Source organism: Acomys minous (genome assembly GCF_964271855.1).
Source record: "Acomys minous genome assembly, chromosome: 12".
Lineage (NCBI taxonomy): Eukaryota > Metazoa > Chordata > Mammalia > Rodentia > Muridae > Acomys > Acomys minous.
In genome coordinates, this window is record NC_140493.1 from 69,771,849 (window position 1) to 69,789,997 (window position 18,149).

General features: G+C 43.9%; 1 protein-coding gene across 1 annotated transcript in view; it reads left to right on the forward strand.

Annotated features, from left to right (window-relative positions):
• The first annotated feature begins 1,173 nt into the window (after positions 1-1,173).
• The window catches only part of BLMH (bleomycin hydrolase), a 41,520-nt gene continuing 24,544 nt past the window's right edge, over positions 1,174-18,149 (forward strand). The window contains exons 1-6 of the mRNA XM_084802817.1: positions 1,174-1,479; positions 2,012-2,209; positions 5,819-5,928; positions 6,916-7,057; positions 8,312-8,400; positions 9,978-10,070. Of these exons, the coding sequence (XP_084658943.1) occupies positions 1,467-1,479; positions 2,012-2,209; positions 5,819-5,928; positions 6,916-7,057; positions 8,312-8,400; positions 9,978-10,070 (645 nt within the window). The 5' untranslated portion in view covers positions 1,174-1,466. The remainder of the gene's footprint in view (positions 1,480-2,011; positions 2,210-5,818; positions 5,929-6,915; positions 7,058-8,311; positions 8,401-9,977; positions 10,071-18,149) is intronic.

Below are 18,149 nucleotides of genomic sequence, written 5' to 3' on the forward strand. Positions count from 1 at the left end.
GACTGTCCTGTACTCACTTTGTAGACCAGGCTGGCCTCGAACTCACAGCGATCAGCCTACCATATAGATTGTTGAATAAAAATTTATGATTTGAATTGGGCAGGGCGTTTAAACTTTTTGCCAGAGGACCTATGATTTCTTTCAGCATGAATTTTAGTTTGTTTCTCTGTCTTAGAAAACGGAGGGGAAAAAAAAAATCTCAGAATAGGGTAGTTGACGCGGGGGAGGGGGTGGGGGGTGGGTGGGGGGTGGGGCTGTCTTGGAGAAGGTTGCTATGTCACATTGCCAGTCTTTTGCTAAGTCTCTTCAGGGACACAGAGACTGACTTCTCAAATGGCAGACTGTGTCTGCATGTGGCTTTTTCCCAGAATTCCTCCGAACCAAACATGATTATCAATTTAAGACTTAGATTGTAGGCACCATGGAAAATCTGAATAATAAGTCTCCAGTGTGCGGTTGTACTTATTCTAAATGTACACGACCCGCCCCCCCCATCTTGAAAAAACGGAATTATTACCTTGAAGGGTATGCGTGTCAATTACAGATTTTATACATATTGACAAGGGAGAAAAAGGGTGTGCGTAAAACTGACCTAGTCATTCTCCTTACCCAAGCTGGGCTCAGTAGGAGTCACTCATGAGTGTTGAGAAGCCCAGAATGTGTAGATGAAATGAGCAGATGTGTATTTGTAGAACCGTGGTAGTAGCTTACAGTGGGCGGGAAAAAGATTGGTTCCAAAATCCTTTTCGAATACAAGAACTTTGCTCTCACTAGAATCCAAGCAACAAGTTGCAATTGAAAAACAAAATAATGAACAGATTGGCCAGCTAAGTGACTACAGAAAATGCCTTTGGGTGGATTTCTTGAGACCTACCAACCCACCCTAAGGTCCCCGTGCCAAATTTTGGGTCCCTCAGTTCCTTTTTTCAGGGCCTGGAGCCTCCCCCTGGTTTCTCAAAAGACTTCTGGGCGTCAGTTTCCCCAGGGCTAGAATGAGAGGGAACTAAGCTCAGCGCGGAACCCTTAGCCTCTTTCCTTTAGTAGCCTGGGATCCCGGGGAGGGAGCCCTTGTAGCCAAGAAGAGGGATCACAGATGGCGGAGGGCGGGGCTGAGGCGAAGAAAGCAATGCCGGAAACGGGGGCTGCAAACGTGGGTGGCTTTGCCTGGCCGCACCCGGCCTGAGGTGCTGGTCCCAGCGACAGAGAGGCGGCCCCCATCGGCCCTCCCCGGGGCGGGGCCAGGCCAGACAAGCCCTGAGTCAGCAACGCGACGGGGGGAGTTTTGTCCCTCCGCGGACCCCGTTTCTCTCGGCCACCATTGAGCGGGTTTCCTTTTTCCGGCGCTCAGGGTGCGAGAACCAGGTCCGGGCAGCTAGGCAGCGGGCTGTAGTATAACCCTAGAGCTCACCTGAGGACCCCCGAAAACTAACGTTCCCCCACCACCACCACGAGGCAGCGTGGGCACCATGAATAACGCGGGTGAGGTGCTGCTCTTCTGGCGAGTCCTTTCTGGGGTCCTCTCTCCGGCTCCGCGGACCCGTGAGGCCCGGCGGCGGCGGCGTGAAAGGCCGTGTGGGGTGTAGGGGTGAGACCTGGGGAGAGGGCGGGAATGTCGTCCTCCCCGGAGGACCGGAGAGCGCCGGGAGGGAGCTGGCATCTTGCGGGGTGGACACCGGGAGAGGGCTTTCTTTCTGCTGGCTTCAGCATACTCCAGGATGCTCTCGCGAAGTTAAATCTGGGATCTACAGTGACCTCATCCTAAAGCTGTCCCTATCACAGCGTGTGTGTGTGTGTGTGTGTGTGTGTGTGTGTGTGTGTGTGTTTTGGGAGGAGGAGGGGGGGGTTATAATGGCGTTTGCTTGTGTGTGTGTGTGTGTGTGTGTGTGTGTGTGTGTGTGTGTCCTAAAGCTGTTCCTATCACAGCGTGTGCGTGTGTGTGTGCGTGTGCGTGTGCGTGTGTGTGTGTTGGGAGGAGGGGGGGGTGTTATAATGGCGTTTGCTCTCCCTCCAGGACTAAATTCGGAGAAGGTAGCAGCTTTGATCCAGAAACTAAATTCAGACCCCCAGTTCGTGCTTGCCCAGAACGTCGGGACCACCCACGATCTGCTGGACATCTGTCTGAAGAGGGCCACAGTTCAGGGTGCTCAACATGTGTTCCAGCACGTCGTGCCTCAGGAAGGCAAGCCCGTCACCAACCAGAAGAGCTCTGGTGAGGTCTTTGACTTCTTGCCTACTTCACTGACAGCAGCCTATTTGGCTGTCCTAAAAAAAAAAAAAAATGGCCTTGGGATAACAGAGCTTTGTAGCACATCGAAAGAACCAGAGAATAGGTACCAGAAAAACCACACGCCCAGGAACCTTGCCTTTGGTGGCTTTGGTGTTCTACGGCCTATTAGCGTTTTGTTTGAACACTGACGTGACAAACAGATGATGGTCATTGGATGCGCATCACCACGTTGTCTTGTTATTTTAAGTGATGTTGGATACGTGCGGTTTGTTCTGTCTGAACACTTCATCTTGAGGTAGCAGAAGGCAGAGGTTAGCTTATAGGGGAGAGGTTGCGTACAGATAAACCTAAAGCAAAGATGAACTATATATACTAAGACAGATTTTGGCTTGAGCCCTTGGTCACAAATCGTCCATCCAAAAACATTTATACCCTAGAACACATCCCAGGATTGCCCTAAAATCCAAATGTATAAAATAGAAAAAAACTTAATGTAGTTACAACAGAATGCTACCGGCTGCTGTTAAGTGTGCTCCGGTGCAGCTGGGGCTACTCTGCTCATAGGTCAGTTCCCGTCAGCGGGCTGCTCGTAGTGTTCTTCAGTTCTCCCTCCTTGCTGCTTGAGAATTCTTATTTTGCTGTCCGCTGTCCAGTTGTGAGAAGGACATCCACACTGAGAGGCTGATTATCCAGGAATCCAAATAGAAGAAATACTCTCACAATAAAATTGAACTAAAGGGACTTTACATTATTTTTCTTTATTTGGAAACTACTCCCAAGTCCATGTGTCTTGACAGAAAATACAACGTTGCTACCTAAAGCCACTCAAAACTCAAAAGGATTCGTTTAACATGGGGAATGTTTTGCTGTATGTAAATTATACCTTAGTAAAAATAGCTTCTAAGTTTTAAAAAGAAAAAAAAAATCATGACCTTGCAAAAATCTTTTTCTGTAGTCGAAAGTGCTTATCTCGCAGGCCCAGGCCCTTAGTTCAGAAGTACTTGGGATGGTGTGGCGTGCAGGCTACAGACTCTCTAGTTAGTAATGTCATAGGAATCCTGCACGGTCTGACGCAGTCTCCTAGGGTAAGCTTGGAAATGCGCATCTGGAACAAGTCAGGTCTTACGTGGTGTATCACTTTAATTTACTCCAAATGCTAATAGTATAAGAGCGATGCAGTTTGCTCCTGTGAAGCATTCATCTTAAGAGTTCACCCAGAAGTAGCAGAAATAGGAATAGTGTGCAGGAAGATGTAGAACAGAGATAAGCCCAAAACAAAGATGGCCACTCAGAAACACAGTTTAATTTTTCCCTTTGTTACAAAATCATTTTTGTTCAGTATAGAAAACCTGCCAAGTACCAGGAGGAGAAGAATTTTTCTGTTTATCCATCAAGTCTTTATTCTCTGTATGAGTGCTTTTAAATTTATTTTTACTTTTTGGTTTTTCGAGACATGGTTTCTCTGTGTAGCCTTAACTGTCTTGGACTCACTTTGTAGACCAGGCTGGCCTCGAACTCACAGTGATCCACCTGCTGCTGCCTCCTGAGTGCTGGGATTAAAGGTGTGCGCCACCATGCCCAGCTTTCTGTATGAGTGTTTGTAATATGAGATCATACTTTCAAGAATTTCTATATGTGCCTTTTATAAACTTTTCATTTGTTCATATGTTATTGACATGGCTATATCTGTGAAAACATTATATCCAAGTATCTCAAAAATTTCCTTTTGAATTTTCTTCCAGAAGAGTATTGTACTAATTCAAGGCCTCACAAAGGCCTTCAGTGCTGGGGGCTTGTCTTGCGGTCGCGTCTTGCTTTGGGTAAAGGCAGCACTCTGAAGTTACCCTGGTCCACGCTAGTTTGGAATGCTTGCAGGGATTAGATTCCATCAGTTTTTGAACATTCTAAAGTCATGACCTCTCATAGAAATGTTGGGTATTGTTGGAAGGAGACTTTTAAATTTTTACTTAAACTGATAGAAGAAGCGGCAAATTGCAGAAACTCTGATTATGCGTTTACAAGGGTAAATGAAGACATAATTATGTTCTTAATGCTTATCATAAAGTCTCCAGGGACAGACAGCATCATGCCTGGGCTTAGAATTTTGCTGTATTAGTAACATACTAAATGGAAAAATGATGGTTTATTGTGGTTGAAAACGTGGACACAATGGTGGCAGAGATACTGATGGCCAGGTTCAGATAAAGAGTGTGAAGCTGTGAAAATAGAGTGGAAAAATGGAAAACGAGTCCTTCTGTGTAGCCAGTGATAACCCTGAACCTCTCCTGGTGCCTCCACTTCCCAGGTGTTGGGATTACAGACATGTTCTACCACGTCAAGTTTATGCAGTGCTGAGGGTGAATCAGGGTTTGTTGCATGCTAATTAAGCATTTTACCAACTGAGCAACATCTTCATCCTGGAAGTGATGCTTCTAAATTTACTGTGCGAACATGACTTTGTTGTTGTTGTTAACATGATTTGATGAGGGAAATTTTGTTGTTTCATTTACATCTCAACGTTTAAAGTTATATATATATATTCTAACTGCTGGGCTGAAGTGATCCTCCTGTTTCCTTCTGCCCAAACATATCATTTGTGTTTAAACGTTTATATTAACCCTGTTAGTCAAATACGTCCTTTAAAAACAACTCATTATAGGGAAAATAGCTTATGCTAAGCTTAGCACTCACTGCAGGATGCACTGTCCATTCCAGCTTAAGGGTTTTTTTTTGTTGTTGTTGTTTTGTTTTGTTTTTTGTTTTTGTTTTTGTCGTTGTTGTTGTTGTTCATTCCAAATTAAGATTTTGATCAAATCATTCTCAGGTGACTTGTATCTGCTCAGCTCTCTGTCCAGAAGCAGCATGCTTATTTTTCCCAGTCCTTGCCAGTTTGGGCACAAGAAGAGGAAAAAGGGTGTTTCTCACTTCACTAATGGCTTATGAATAACTTAACCCTCCGTGTCCTTTTTGGACATCATGTAATCTATTTGTGATCTCTGCTCATTTTCTTTTAGTGTTTCTAGGTTATCCTGGATCTGACTACATTATCCAGGCTGACCTTGCGCTCAGCAGTCTTCTTGCCTCGGCCTCCTAAGTCCTGGGGTTACAGGTATGAGCCACCAGGCCCAACCTAAGAGGCTTTTGTATGTTTGTTTGTGCATGCGTGTGTTTGTTAAAAAATACTTTTCTCCATGTCTACATGTCTTTTGTTTTGCTTTGGATTTAATACTTCTGTTCTGGGCTGAGAATGTAGCTAAGTTGGTAAAATGCCTAGCATGCACAAATTCCTGGTCTTGATTCCTAGTATCACATAAAACCAAGCGTGATGATGTATGCGTATAATCCCAGTACTTGGGCCATGACGCAGGAGGATCAGGAGTTCAAGACCACCCTGGCTATGTATATTAGGCTGCAGGACAATGTGGGCTACATGATGCTCTGTCTCAAGAGCAAACGTACATTTAATATTTCTGTTATTTCTTATTTATCCTTAATGTCCAGATCTTGTCATGGATTTGGTGTCAGGAAATAGAATGGGAGGCGTGCGATCCATAAACAGTCATAACGTCTCGGTTTGCTTTCTCATTTTAGGACGATGCTGGATCTTTTCTTGTTTGAATGTTATGAGACTTCCGTTCATGAAAAAATTTAATATTGAAGAGTTTGAGTTCAGTCAATCTTACCTGTTTTTTTGGGACAAGGTAGGGGACCTCTCATGGTTTCTTCTTGTTTTGATAGCAACCTAGTTAGGGGCAGCCTTTATATTGTTCTGCTTTTCCCGTGATAGCATACCTTTTTGTTATGGATGGGATGCCATTCTGATTTCCCCAGCATCAGAAGTCTATCTTCCTGTAGGCGGAAGGACATTTCCCTCTTTTTGTGGTGCTAGGGTCCAAGCCAGGGCTTCTGGCGTGCTGCTGCAGCTCTAACCCTGAGCTCTAGCCCCACAGCTGCCTTCTGTTCGGTAGGTGGCTGTGTTGTCTGAGGAGATAACACAGGTATTGACTCACTGTTTGCAATTTCTTTATGCAAAATGCAAAACTTTGTTTATAGCAATTTCCCTTTCTCTAGCATCTTTATTTTTTAAGATTTATTTGTTTATTATTATGTATACACTGCTCTGTTTGCATGTACTCCTGTAAGCCAGAAGAGGGCGCCATATCGCATTACAGATGGCTATGAGCCACCATGTGGTTGCTGGGAGTTGAACTCAGGACCTTTGAAAGAGCAGGCGGCGCTCTTAACCACTGAGCCATCCCTCCAGCCCCTTCTCTAGCATCTTTAACTTAGGTCATCAGGTCTTTTCAGTACTGGTTTCTTCCTTTGTTAGCACTTCTCTGAGGGGAAAAAGAAAACAATAAGTATTTTTATTTCATTTGAGAATCTTTAAGCTATAACTGCCCATTAGATGTCTACTGATTAAAGACTCCAAAGTGGTAGGATTTATTTCAGCATTGGAATGTGTATGCAGCACACAGATATAGTATGTTGAAATATATATGCAAGTATAAGAAAAGACCTCAGATACTCTTTTAAAGCCAAACAGTGATAATTATCAATTTCAGTTTTTTAAAAACTCAATCTATTGACTCTTTGGTTATCCTGGGAGTCCCGTTCCGCTGATCTACCTGCCTGTGACATGATTGGCTCCCTTTGCCTTTAATTTTATTTATCTTCTCTTACTTTAGGTTGAGCGCTGTTATTTCTTCTTGAATGCTTTTGTGGACACAGCCCAGAAAAAAGAGCCTGAAGATGGGAGGCTGGTGCAGTATTTGCTTATGAACCCTACGAATGATGGTGGACAATGGGATATGCTTGTCAATATTGTTGGTAAGAGCTGGTCTGATGGAACTGCAAGGTCTGCAACGCATGGTTAGGCCGTTTGTTTGGTGGCCATGAACACAGTGACCCTGGCTTGTGAAGCCCATCTCTTCTCTTCTCTCTTTCTTTCTTTCTTTCTTTCTTTCTTTCTTTCTTTCTTTCTTTCTTTGTTTTTTGAGATAGGGTTTCTCTGTGTAGCCCTGGCTGTCCTGGTCACTCTGTAGACCAGGCTGGCCTCGAACTCACAGAGATCTGCTTGCCTCTGCCTCCCAAGTGCTGGAATTAAAGGCTGAAGTCTATTTCTTTAAACAAGTGATAAAGGAATAAATACCATGAAGGCTTGATTAGAGAAGAATTACTTAGGAGTGATTAATTTAAACAAACAAACAAACACAAACTGGGCATGGTGGCGCACACCTGTAATCCTGGCAGTTGGGAGGCAGAGGCAGGCAGATCACTGAGTTCCAGGCCAGCCTGGTCTACAGAGCAAGTCCAGAACATTCAAGAAAAGAAAAAGGAAATAAATAAATAAAATAAAATAAAAACATAATAAATACAGGCAAAACACCCATAGGATAAAAATAAATCTGAAAAAGAAAAGGAAATTGATTTGTTGGAGGTATAGGTCAGTGGTAGAGTGCTTGCTGGCATGCACCTGCTCTGGGTTGGATCCCTATTGTGTAAACAATAGCAACCAACCTACAGAGTGAGCAAACAAGCAAAGCTCTGAATTGTTTGGAAATGTCCTTATCCAAACATTTTCTTTTGGGAGAACTCATGCTGAGTGCTTTATAAATATGGTAGGGGAAATATTAGAGTTAATTTCAAGGTAGGTAACCATGCATATTAGAAGTCTGTTTAAGGGACCAGAGGTATAGCTCAGTAGAAAGTCACTTTTCTCAGTGTACTCAAGGTCCTGGGTTCAGTCCCCAGAATTGAACAAACCAACAAGCCTGGTGGTGCCTGGGGAGGAAGTTCAGTGGGTCGAGTGTTGCCTGCCATGCACAGAGCTCTAGGTTCAAACCCAGTACTGGATAATCCAGGTCTGGTGGTATGTGCCCATAATCCCAAGACCACAAGTTCAAGGTTATTCTTAGCCACACAGGAGTTTGCGGCCAGCATGGGCTATATGAAACCCTTTCTCAAACAAGGAAACAAACCTCACCCTCAAGCCTGTTTTAAAGCAGTCAGTAATTTCACTAGGATTTCTAACACTACAGTTTATTTTCACATTATTGAACACTAAAATTTGTTGTCTTTTAGAGAAATACGGTGTTGTCCCTAAGAAATGCTTCCCCGAATCCCATACGACAGAGGCGAGCCGAAGAATGAATGATATTCTGAATCACAAGGTACAGAGTGCGAGTAGGAGGCCGGCTGGTTCCCTCGGCCTTGAAACTACAGCTGAGTTTTTATTTTTTGGTTTTTGAGGCAGGGTTTCTTTGTGTAGCCCTGGCTGTCTTGGAACTAGCTCCATAGACCAGGCTGGCCTTGAACTCACAGAGATCAGCCAGCCTCTGCCTCCTCTGCCACTGCTGGGAGTAAAGGCATGTACAACTATTGCCTGGTCTGCAACTGTTTTGTTTTGTTTTTAAAGAGGTAGGATAACTATTTTTTTGTTTGTTTGTTTATTTGTTTTAGTTTTTTTGAGACAGGGTTTCTCTGTGTAGCTTTGGCTGTCCTGGATCACTTTTTAGACCAGGCTGACCTCAAACTCACATGATCCACCTGCCTCTGCCTCCCAAGTGCTGGGATTAAAGGTGTGCGCCACCACCGCCCGGCTTGTTTTTTGTTTTTAAAGAGATAGAATACTATTGAAATCAGAATCTGTTAAAAGCAGTGTGGCTGTATATTAACTTCAAGGAATCATTAACATTACTGTTTTTTGTTTCTGTTGATTTTAGTGTTTTCTCATACATATTCAAGGAAAAAGGCCCCGGGTTCAGCTAACATGGGTCTCGCACACACAGGCTTCTGTGCGGCTCGCTTGCTTCTCGTAGAGGTGGGCCGAGCCTACTTCATGCACTAGCAAACCCAAGCAGAACAATTTGTAAGACTTCCTTTAAAGGTGTACTTTGTTCTTAGGCTTACCCAGACCACATCAGTGTGGTTTAGCCACCCACTGAGGATTTGATGTAGTCACTGAACTGTTTTTTTTATGGCTTAAGTAACCTTAATGAATCATTTCTCCTCCACATTTTCCCAGGGATGGTTATAAGCCTTGTGTGGTGGTGCTTTGCTTGCCAGATATCTTTTTTGAGAACTGGGAGTTGCCAAAATCTGCCACCCTTCTCTACAAGGCTGAAATTAGATCTGTTATCCCCAGGGAAAAGAGTACATTTAAAAATAAGCATAGATACGCTTCTCCAATACTAGCTGTAAACTGTTTTCTACGCAGGAAACTCTCGACTTTTATCCAGAGGCTAATGGATCAGAAGCCGTAGCTTTGGATTTCATTTTGAGCGAGAACAAGTCGCGTTAGCCCTGTAGTTCAGCTTCAGACTCTCCCTCATGTTGGGCCTCTTTCAGAAGTGAAAGAAATCAAAGCCATGTTGGAGGTTGATGGCAGTCACGGTCATAGTTGACAAGTGGAATTGTAAATGAAAATGTGGAAGAGTGCTTAGTGAGGTGATGGTCGGCCTCCTGCTCTTCTAAGGGTGGGGGCAATGGAACCAGATGTCCCCCACACACACACATACATGGAGGGGCCCGTCAGTCTCAGAGCAAGACCACTTCTGTCCAGTAGTCTTTGGGAATAATCCACATTTTGTCTCCTTATTGAAAATACTTTTCACTGTCTGTTTAAGGGGACTATTTGGGGAAAGTTGTTTGTTTTTATACACTTTACCCAGGGTGTTAGCTAGTGGTGATCTGTTAGGCTTATAACAGCTTGTGTAACTATGAAATGCTGAGTAAGTTTCTCTCGTAGATGAGAGAATTCTGCATTCGACTGCGGAACCTGGTACACAGTGGAGCGACCAAAGGGGAGATCTCATCCACACAAGATGCTATGATGGAGGAGGTAAGAAGAGCTATTTGGACTCTCTGTGGCTTGTCTAAGAAGCTCTCAGAATATCCTGGTAAATTGATTATGGGATGCATTCACTGCGGTGAGTATGTAATTGAATGAAAGCTAATTTTTTACTTAGGAGGTAAAGAGAAAAGGATCAAGAGTTTACGGTCAGCCTTGGCCATGTAACCCTGGCTACAGAAGACCTTGTCTCAACAAATCAGAACAACAACACTACTCATTTTAAAGCTGAAAAAATTTTACACTTGCTCGCATCTTAAGGACTTGTACCGATGTTTCCTAATTCTTAGTTTAGGGTCTATATAAAAGCCATGTATTAGCTGGGCGTGGTGGCGCACGCTTTTAATCCCAGCACTTGGGAGGCAGAGGCAGGAGGATCGCTGTGAGTTCAAGGCCAGCCTGGTCTACAAAATGAGTCAGCCAAGGCTACACAGAGAGACCCTTCCCTCCCCTAGCACTGGAGACGAAACTTAGGAACTCATGTGTGTTCCACCACTAAGCTGTGAAAAAGAAAAGAAAGAAAAAGGAAAACCATGGATAATGACGATAGGTTGTGTTCTGGCTGTGTAAATGAGAGCTCTGTGGTCATGGAGGGGAAATGACTCCGGTTATGTAGGGAAGATATTTGAACCAGCAGTAGGAATTTACCGTGCGACTAGCAAGGCCTACCAACCCTGACGAAGGGTGGGAGGTAAGGGGTCTTGGATAAACAGCAGAATGTTTGGGTCTATTCTGCAAGAGTAAAATAACATGTGCAAAACACTTGGAAAATGCAAAAGTTGCCAATAGGTATTTGGAATTAACAGTATTTACTATCAAGGCAAATAAGAACCTTTATTACTAATATCCATATTCAGTAGGAACAGATGTGAAGCTGGAATTCTCTGGGAGAAGAACAGATGTTACCTTCTCCAGCTGTGGGCACATCGGTGAGACCACAGTTTAAGGCGGGAGACAGAGTGGCTTGGCTGTTTGTTACTTCAGTGGCGAACATGACCGTTTAAGGGAGGCAGTGTGGCGTAGGGGGCGTGTCCACAGAGTCAGACTGGTGGTCTTTCCTGCTCAGATGCATGGCCTGGGACAAGCTCCTTAATCACTCAAGTCTTGGTGTGTTCATGGGTTACTACATATGCAGTGGTTGATGTGCACTTAAATTATTATATTCAGCATCCTTAAGTGTTCCACTGAAGAACAGTATCAGTCCAGGAGAGGGAGACTTGAGAGTTAGCTGGACCATGGACCTACGTTCTGACTTGGTTACCTTCATCCTGTTAACTTGGGGAGCTCTAGCCTGAGACTCGGTTTAGGGTTTAAAATACTTCTCTCCTTGGAATTGTTGGAGGGCAGGAAGTGGTAGAGAGGTCAAGAAAGGAATTGAGTGTCAGAATGCAAGGTGCTAGTGCTCTGTGCACAGCAGGCGTTTCAATAAATGCGCCTTGCCTTCTCATCCTTTTTGAAATGATGTCTTTTGTTGAGTCATCTCTCTGACAGTTTGCATTAGCTTGTGATTAATAATAATCAATAATTTAACAATAATAAGTTAATAATTAATAACAAGGTAATGGGAATGTAGCATGGGTGAAGACTGTATCCAGGGTCATCCAGTGAGTCAGCAGGTACTGGTGGAAGGGAAAGATGGATTCCTTCTAGTTAGCCTGTGATCTCCACACATGCATGTACGAACAAATAAGTGAATATAATAGTTTTTAAAAGATTGTGCTAATGGTTATGGAAAGGTTCAGATAGTACTTCTTTTTCTTAAAGATTTATTTTTACCTTATGAGTGTTTGCCTGCACGTAGGTGAGTGCAGGAAGTGTGGTGCAGTGCCCCCAGAGGCCGGGAGAGGGCATCAGATCCCCTGAAGCTGGAGTTACAGGCAGTGTGCGCTGCCATGTGGTGGCTGGGTCCTCTGCAAGAACAAATGCTCTTAAACTGGCCTCGCTGTCTCTCCAGCCCTCAAATATCCTTGTTACAGATCATAAGTATCGTTGGCCCATGGTGTTTGCTTTAATGATGCTTGGATTAGTAATATGTGTTGAGATTTATGTCCTAACCATAGGATTAGTAGAGGACAATAAATGATACAGAATTAGAGCCATGCATTTTTACATTTTGTTTTGTTTTGTTTTCTTCTCCTACCCCTACTTTGAAATCCAAAGACACTACTTTCCCCTGTCCTGAGTGTGGGTGTTTTGTAGGATTGTTTACTTAGCAATTTATCTTATCCCTTCACTCCAGAATCTGTGTGGTAGGTTTTGAAATTTTTACAATCTTCCAAATAACTCCTCATTATTGGACCTGACTCTTTGGTAATGAAGAGCCTAGCTTCACTTAAAGCCGCAAATTAGCACCTGTGTTTTACCCAGCCTTCTGGGCAAGTCGCAGTGCTGACTTCAGTGAGTGACCACGAAGCCAGCATAGCTTGAGTGGAGCCTGTTTATGCCAAAGGCGTTCTTTCAGAGAGGAGCGTAGGTGGTTTGTGGCCGTGGTAGGCTTAGCACATCTGTTTTGGGATCATGTAACCACTTCAATTACAGGTGCTTTCCGTGTGCTCTCTCTCTTTAAGCCTCCAGATCTATTTAGGATTGCGAATGTATTCTTTCCCAAAACTGGTCCGTTAAAAATAAATCCTAAAGCAAAGACAAAAATCTAATACTTGTCAGGGCCGTAAAAAGTAATTTTGATGGCTTAGGAATCTCTATATAGTATTGGTTCTTTTTTTTTTTTTTTTTGTGGGGGTGGGTGGGTGGGGGGTAGGGCAGGGTTTCTCTGTGTAGCCTTGGCTGTCCTGGACTCAATTTGTAGACCAGGCTGGTCTTGAACTCACAGTGATCCATATGCCTCTACCTCCTTGAGAGCTGGGATTGGTGCCTGGCAAGTAGTGGCTCCTTTTTTGTTTGTTTGTTTTTGATTTTTAAGTAGTCCTGGCTGTCCTAGACTTGCTTTGTAGACCAGGCTGGCCTTGAACTCACAGAGACCTACCTGCCTCTGCCGCTGAGAGCTGGGATTAAAGGTGTGAACTACCATGCCTAGCTAGTAATAGTTCTTAAAAACAATGCTAGTGCCTAGAGAGTTGGCTCAGTGGTTAAGCGCAGTGGCTGCTTTTCCAGAGGACCCATGTTCAGTTCCCAGTATCCACATGATGGCTCATAACCATCTATAACTCTAGTTCCAGGGTACACATGTAGGCAAACACTCATGCAGATAAAATATAAATAAATAAACCTACCAGGCGGTGGTGGTGGTGGTGCACGCCTTTTAATCTCAGCACTCAGGAGGTGGAGGACACCAGAAGAGGGTATTATGTGAGATACATAGGGTGGGTGTAAACCACTTGATGTGGGTGGTGGGAACCTAAGTCAGGTCTTCTCTAAGTGCAGAAAACACTTTTAACCACTGACCCATCTTTGCAGCCCCAGGATTAATATTTTACCTGTTTGGATTGTTCTTCCTAAGGTCAAGTCTGAGCTGAGCTAAAAGTAGAAAGAGTAAGCCAGTCAGGGGACAGCAAGGACAAGTGCCCATGCTGGGAAAAGCTGGTGTTCCTGAGGAACGGGAAGGCACTGTGGCTGGAGCCTGGGAAGTGAGGATGGGATTGGGTGGAGCAGATCCCAGAGGCCATGGGGACTGGCTTAATATAGGACCCAGAGCTGTGGTGAGCAGCTTCCGTCATATTCTAAGTAAGGTAGCTTTTAGGGGATTTAAGCCAATATTTGGTTTAAAAAATCTTTACCCTCAAGCTGGGCATAGTGGCACACACATGTAATTGTAGCACTAGGGAGCCTGAGGCAGAAGAATCACAAAACTGAGGCCAAGATAGCTATATAAGACCCTGTTTCGGGGCTGGAGAGATGGCTCAGAGGTTAAGAGCACTGTCTGCTCTTCACCACATGATGACTCACAACCATCTATAATGTGATCTGGTGCCCTCTTCTGGCCTGCAGGGGCACATGCAGGCAGAGCACTGTATACATAATAATAAATAAATATTAAAAAAAAAAAAAAAGACCCTGTTTCAAGGAAGGTGGGACCTTTCCTCTGGGTGTTCTGAGAGCAGAGTGTAGACGTAGAGGATCTAGATGGAAAGTTAACTGTAGCCACGCAGGCCACAGTGTATAGTGGTTTGGGCAAGGTGAGGAGAGTGAGAATGGAGGGCAGTGGCCTGTCTGGGAATCTGGAAGGGATGTCGCTAGAGCGTGCCAGGGAGCTCTGTGGGCAGGGAGAGAGAGCTTGGTGATGGCATGATGTCTGCAGGGAAGATTGTAGATATGAGGAAGGCTTTCTATCGGTTGAGGCAGGAGTAGGGAAGCTGTATGGGAAAGAATAATATAAAGGAGAGAGATAATAATTGCGATGATTTGAGAGTTGGGAAAGATATATGTGGTCTACTAAGGTACTTACAAACCTAAAGCCTGTGTAAAGCTGTACAGGAGCTACAGATTGCTTGAGTGAGTCTGCAGGGGATGTGTTTCTAGTTCTTTAATTCATATTCCTTTCTAGGAGCCATCTCAGAAACACTCTTTTGTTACCTACCTCATGAGCTTGTTAACTCTCAACACCCCACAGAAGCATACATCCTGTCTGACTGTAGCTCTGTCTGGTGATAGATTTAGTGCCTTCAGGGAGTATCTTCTCCCCTTAGGTAATTGGTTTTTGTTTTAAAGCAGAGCTTGCCATCTTTCATCTCCACCAGGAGGCAGTAGAGAGTGTTGTCGCCTGACCCTTTTCACTGCGTTACTTAGTTACAGAGGTCCATCAGCTAGGCTGTTGAACTCCTGAACTGCCTTCAAAGTTCAATGGTTCATTTTACCTTTAAACCTAGTTTCTCTATCAGCAAACTAGGAAGTTCAAGCAGTTGATTTCTTAAGAACATTGTAGCAAGCTTGGCCACTGTGGATATACCTGTAATCTCTACACTTGGGGAGCTGAGGCAGGAGGGTTGCAATTTAACAGCATCGTAGCTTTGTATTTTAGAATAATGGAAGTAACTACGTTTTTACCATGCTTTAGATTTTATTTTGTTTTCTTCAACAACCACTTCTTCTAAGATGGTGTGGCACACACCTATAATCCTAGCACTCGGGAGGCAGAGGCAGGCAAGTTGCTGTGAGTTTGAGGCCATTATGGTCTACAAAGTGAGTCCAGAACAGCCAAGGCTACACAGGGAAACCCTGTCTCGTGGGGTGAGGGTTGGGGGAGTGGATGGGGGGGGTCGTGGCACCTCTATGCAGGTCCATATCTGGAATCTCCAGGTTTACCAGTTTGCTCTGAGCTACTGTCTCCTTCCAGCCTTCCACCCAGTCCCTGTCTACCCTGCCTGGTTCCCTAGTTCTCACCTCAGGAGTATTTATGACTGCCCCCCACCCCCCAGTACATCCTTTCTCCCTCAGCCTCTCTATTTCCCAGATGCGGCCATGTGCAGGAGAATTGACTCTGTCCCTCCCCGTGTGTGTCTTTACCTTGAGGGCCAGTATTCTGACTTCGTGCTTTTTGTGCCCCTTTCTCCCCCCCCCCCCCAATTCCTTTCCTTGCATTTGCCATGTTAGACTTCAACAAGTCAATGGAAATAAATATTTGCTAGGGGAAAATAGTTTTAGATGCCAATTAAAATAGTAGTTCTTTACAAAGTTAGACTCAAAACTTACACTTTGCCTCTTTAGAAGATGTATTTTTTAAGATTCTGTTTGTTTTGACTTATGTGCATTGGTGTTGTGCCTGTATGTCTGTCTGTGGGAGGGTGTCGGATCCCCTGCAACCGCAGTTCCAGGTGGTTGTGAGCTGCTGTTTGGGTGCTGGGATAGAATCCAGGTCCTCAGAGAGTAGCCAGTGCTCTGACTGGTGAGCCACCGCCCCAGCCCCCGCAGGAGAATTTAACTAGTTGTAGAAACCGAAGCCCTCTTACACAGAGTTCAGCTTTTCTGAGGGGCTACAGGTTGGTAGAAAAAATTAACTTTCTGAGAGTAAGAGTAATTTAAAGTTCCAACTTAATTAGCAATTAAATTAATCAAGAGTTAAAGCCAGATGGGCTCAAGCGGCATGTGCTGCGTGGCTTCTCTAGGCTGCTTTCCTCTAAAGGTGTGAGGGAAAAGCACCTCAGTGCATCAGAGGCAGCAGGGACCTTTCCACTAACTCATTACTGACAGGAGTTACTAAAAGCATTGACTGCTTTTTAAAAATAAAAATAAAAAAGACCACATAGTTATTAGGTTGGGAGTTTAGGGAAGTTGAATCAGGTCCAGGAGTCTCTGCTGCTCATCTTGCTGCCTTTAGCTTTCCACATTTTAGAAAAGCCACCTTGCCCACAGTCTCCTTGACTGTGTTAGCACTTTTTTATTTTATTTTTTAAATCAAGTTGGCTTAGATCCTAAGTTGGCTCTGAAATCACAGTCACAAGGCACAGATAGTAAATAGTTCTTTAATAATGTACCTAGTACTGTTCTAGGCATTGGAAATTTAGTACTGGACAAATTAGATAGTGATTCCTAGCTTTGTGAACTTTCTAGTAAGCAGTGGCAAATAAAATATATAAAAAGTGTAATCATCCAAGGAGAAAGAAGGGGAGCAGCAGCAGTGCTGGGAGGAGAGTGAGAGCTCCAGCATCACAGTGCGTTTTACCAGCAACTTAATGGTAGATTCTAATATGCGGCTACATTCTGCGGAATATGCCTGTGCTTTGTCGTGAATGCCAATTAGATTTGGTGAGAATCAGGCAACACTCCTGCTTTGTCCACCAGAGGGCAGACTTGGATGTTCAACATTAATTGTCAAGTTTGTACCTTTGGAGCTAGTGTTATTTTAAAGCAGAGATGTTTACATATCAAGAAAAACTGTCTCATGAACCTTAGAGACTGTACTTTGTAAGACTTCTTAAAATTAAAGTTCATTTAATTGTGTGGTTTGACTGGAGCCAGACGTTCCTTCCATATGGCTACAGATATGCTTAAAGATAAATGACTGGATAATTTATAGCCACAAGCTACCAAATAACAAAACTACATGTATTTTTCTTTTTGTTTGTCTGTTTTGTTTTTCAAAACAGGGTCTCACTATGTAGCCCAGGCTGGCCTCGAACTCTGAGATCAACCTGCTTCTGCCTTTCCAGTGCTAGGATTAAAGACATGTGCTGCTCCTGTTCTGCAAAACTGTATGTCTTTTTTTTCCCCCCAAGACAGGGTTCCTCTGTGTAGCCTTCACTGTCCTGGACTCACTTTATAAAGCAGGCTGGTGAGAGAGATCCACCTGCCTCTGCCTCCCCAAGTGCCACCGAGCCCAGCGAAACTACAGGTCTTAAATTGAAGAAATTTCTAAAATCTAAGAGGAAGAACACTCAGCCTTGTCATGTATATTTGATTAAAAGCTTCAGATTTGGGGGCTGGAGAGATGGCTCAGCGGGTAAGAGCACTCACTACTCTTCCAAAGGTCCTGAGTTTAGTTCCCAGCACCCACATGGCAGCTCACAACTGTCTGATGCTGTTTTCTGGTGTGTAGACGTAATGTAGACAAAGTATTCATATACATTAAATAAATAAATAATTTTTTTTTAAAGCTTCAGATTTGTAAGGGGTGAGCAATTAGTATTGTCTTACAAAGGGGTTCACTGGGGAATAACATAGATAACAGAAATGTAGGTTTTTAAAGCTTTATTATTATCATTATCATGTGTGTGTGTGTGTGTGTGTGTGTGTGTGTGTGTGTGTGTTTTGGGTATACATATGGCATGGTGCACATACGGAGGCTAGAATACATCTTTGTGGAGTTGATTCCTTCCACCTTTATGTGGGTTCTAGAAACAGAACTGAGGTCCTCAGGCCTATACAGCCAGTGCCCTTACCTGCTGAGCATCTTTTGGGTGCCGTGTGTGTGTGTGATTTGGGGAGGAGGTAGTAACTTAAAACTTTTTACTTCAAGTATTCAGGTGGAGGGGGGGCAGACTATACAATAATAGAGGAAAATGTTCTTACCTTTAAAATATGTTTAGAAGTAAGAGAAGTTCACTTAGTTGTCTTAATCTATCATTGTTTTGTTTGGCCAGAGCTTGGTGGATTTACCACCTTTGGATAACTTGAGAG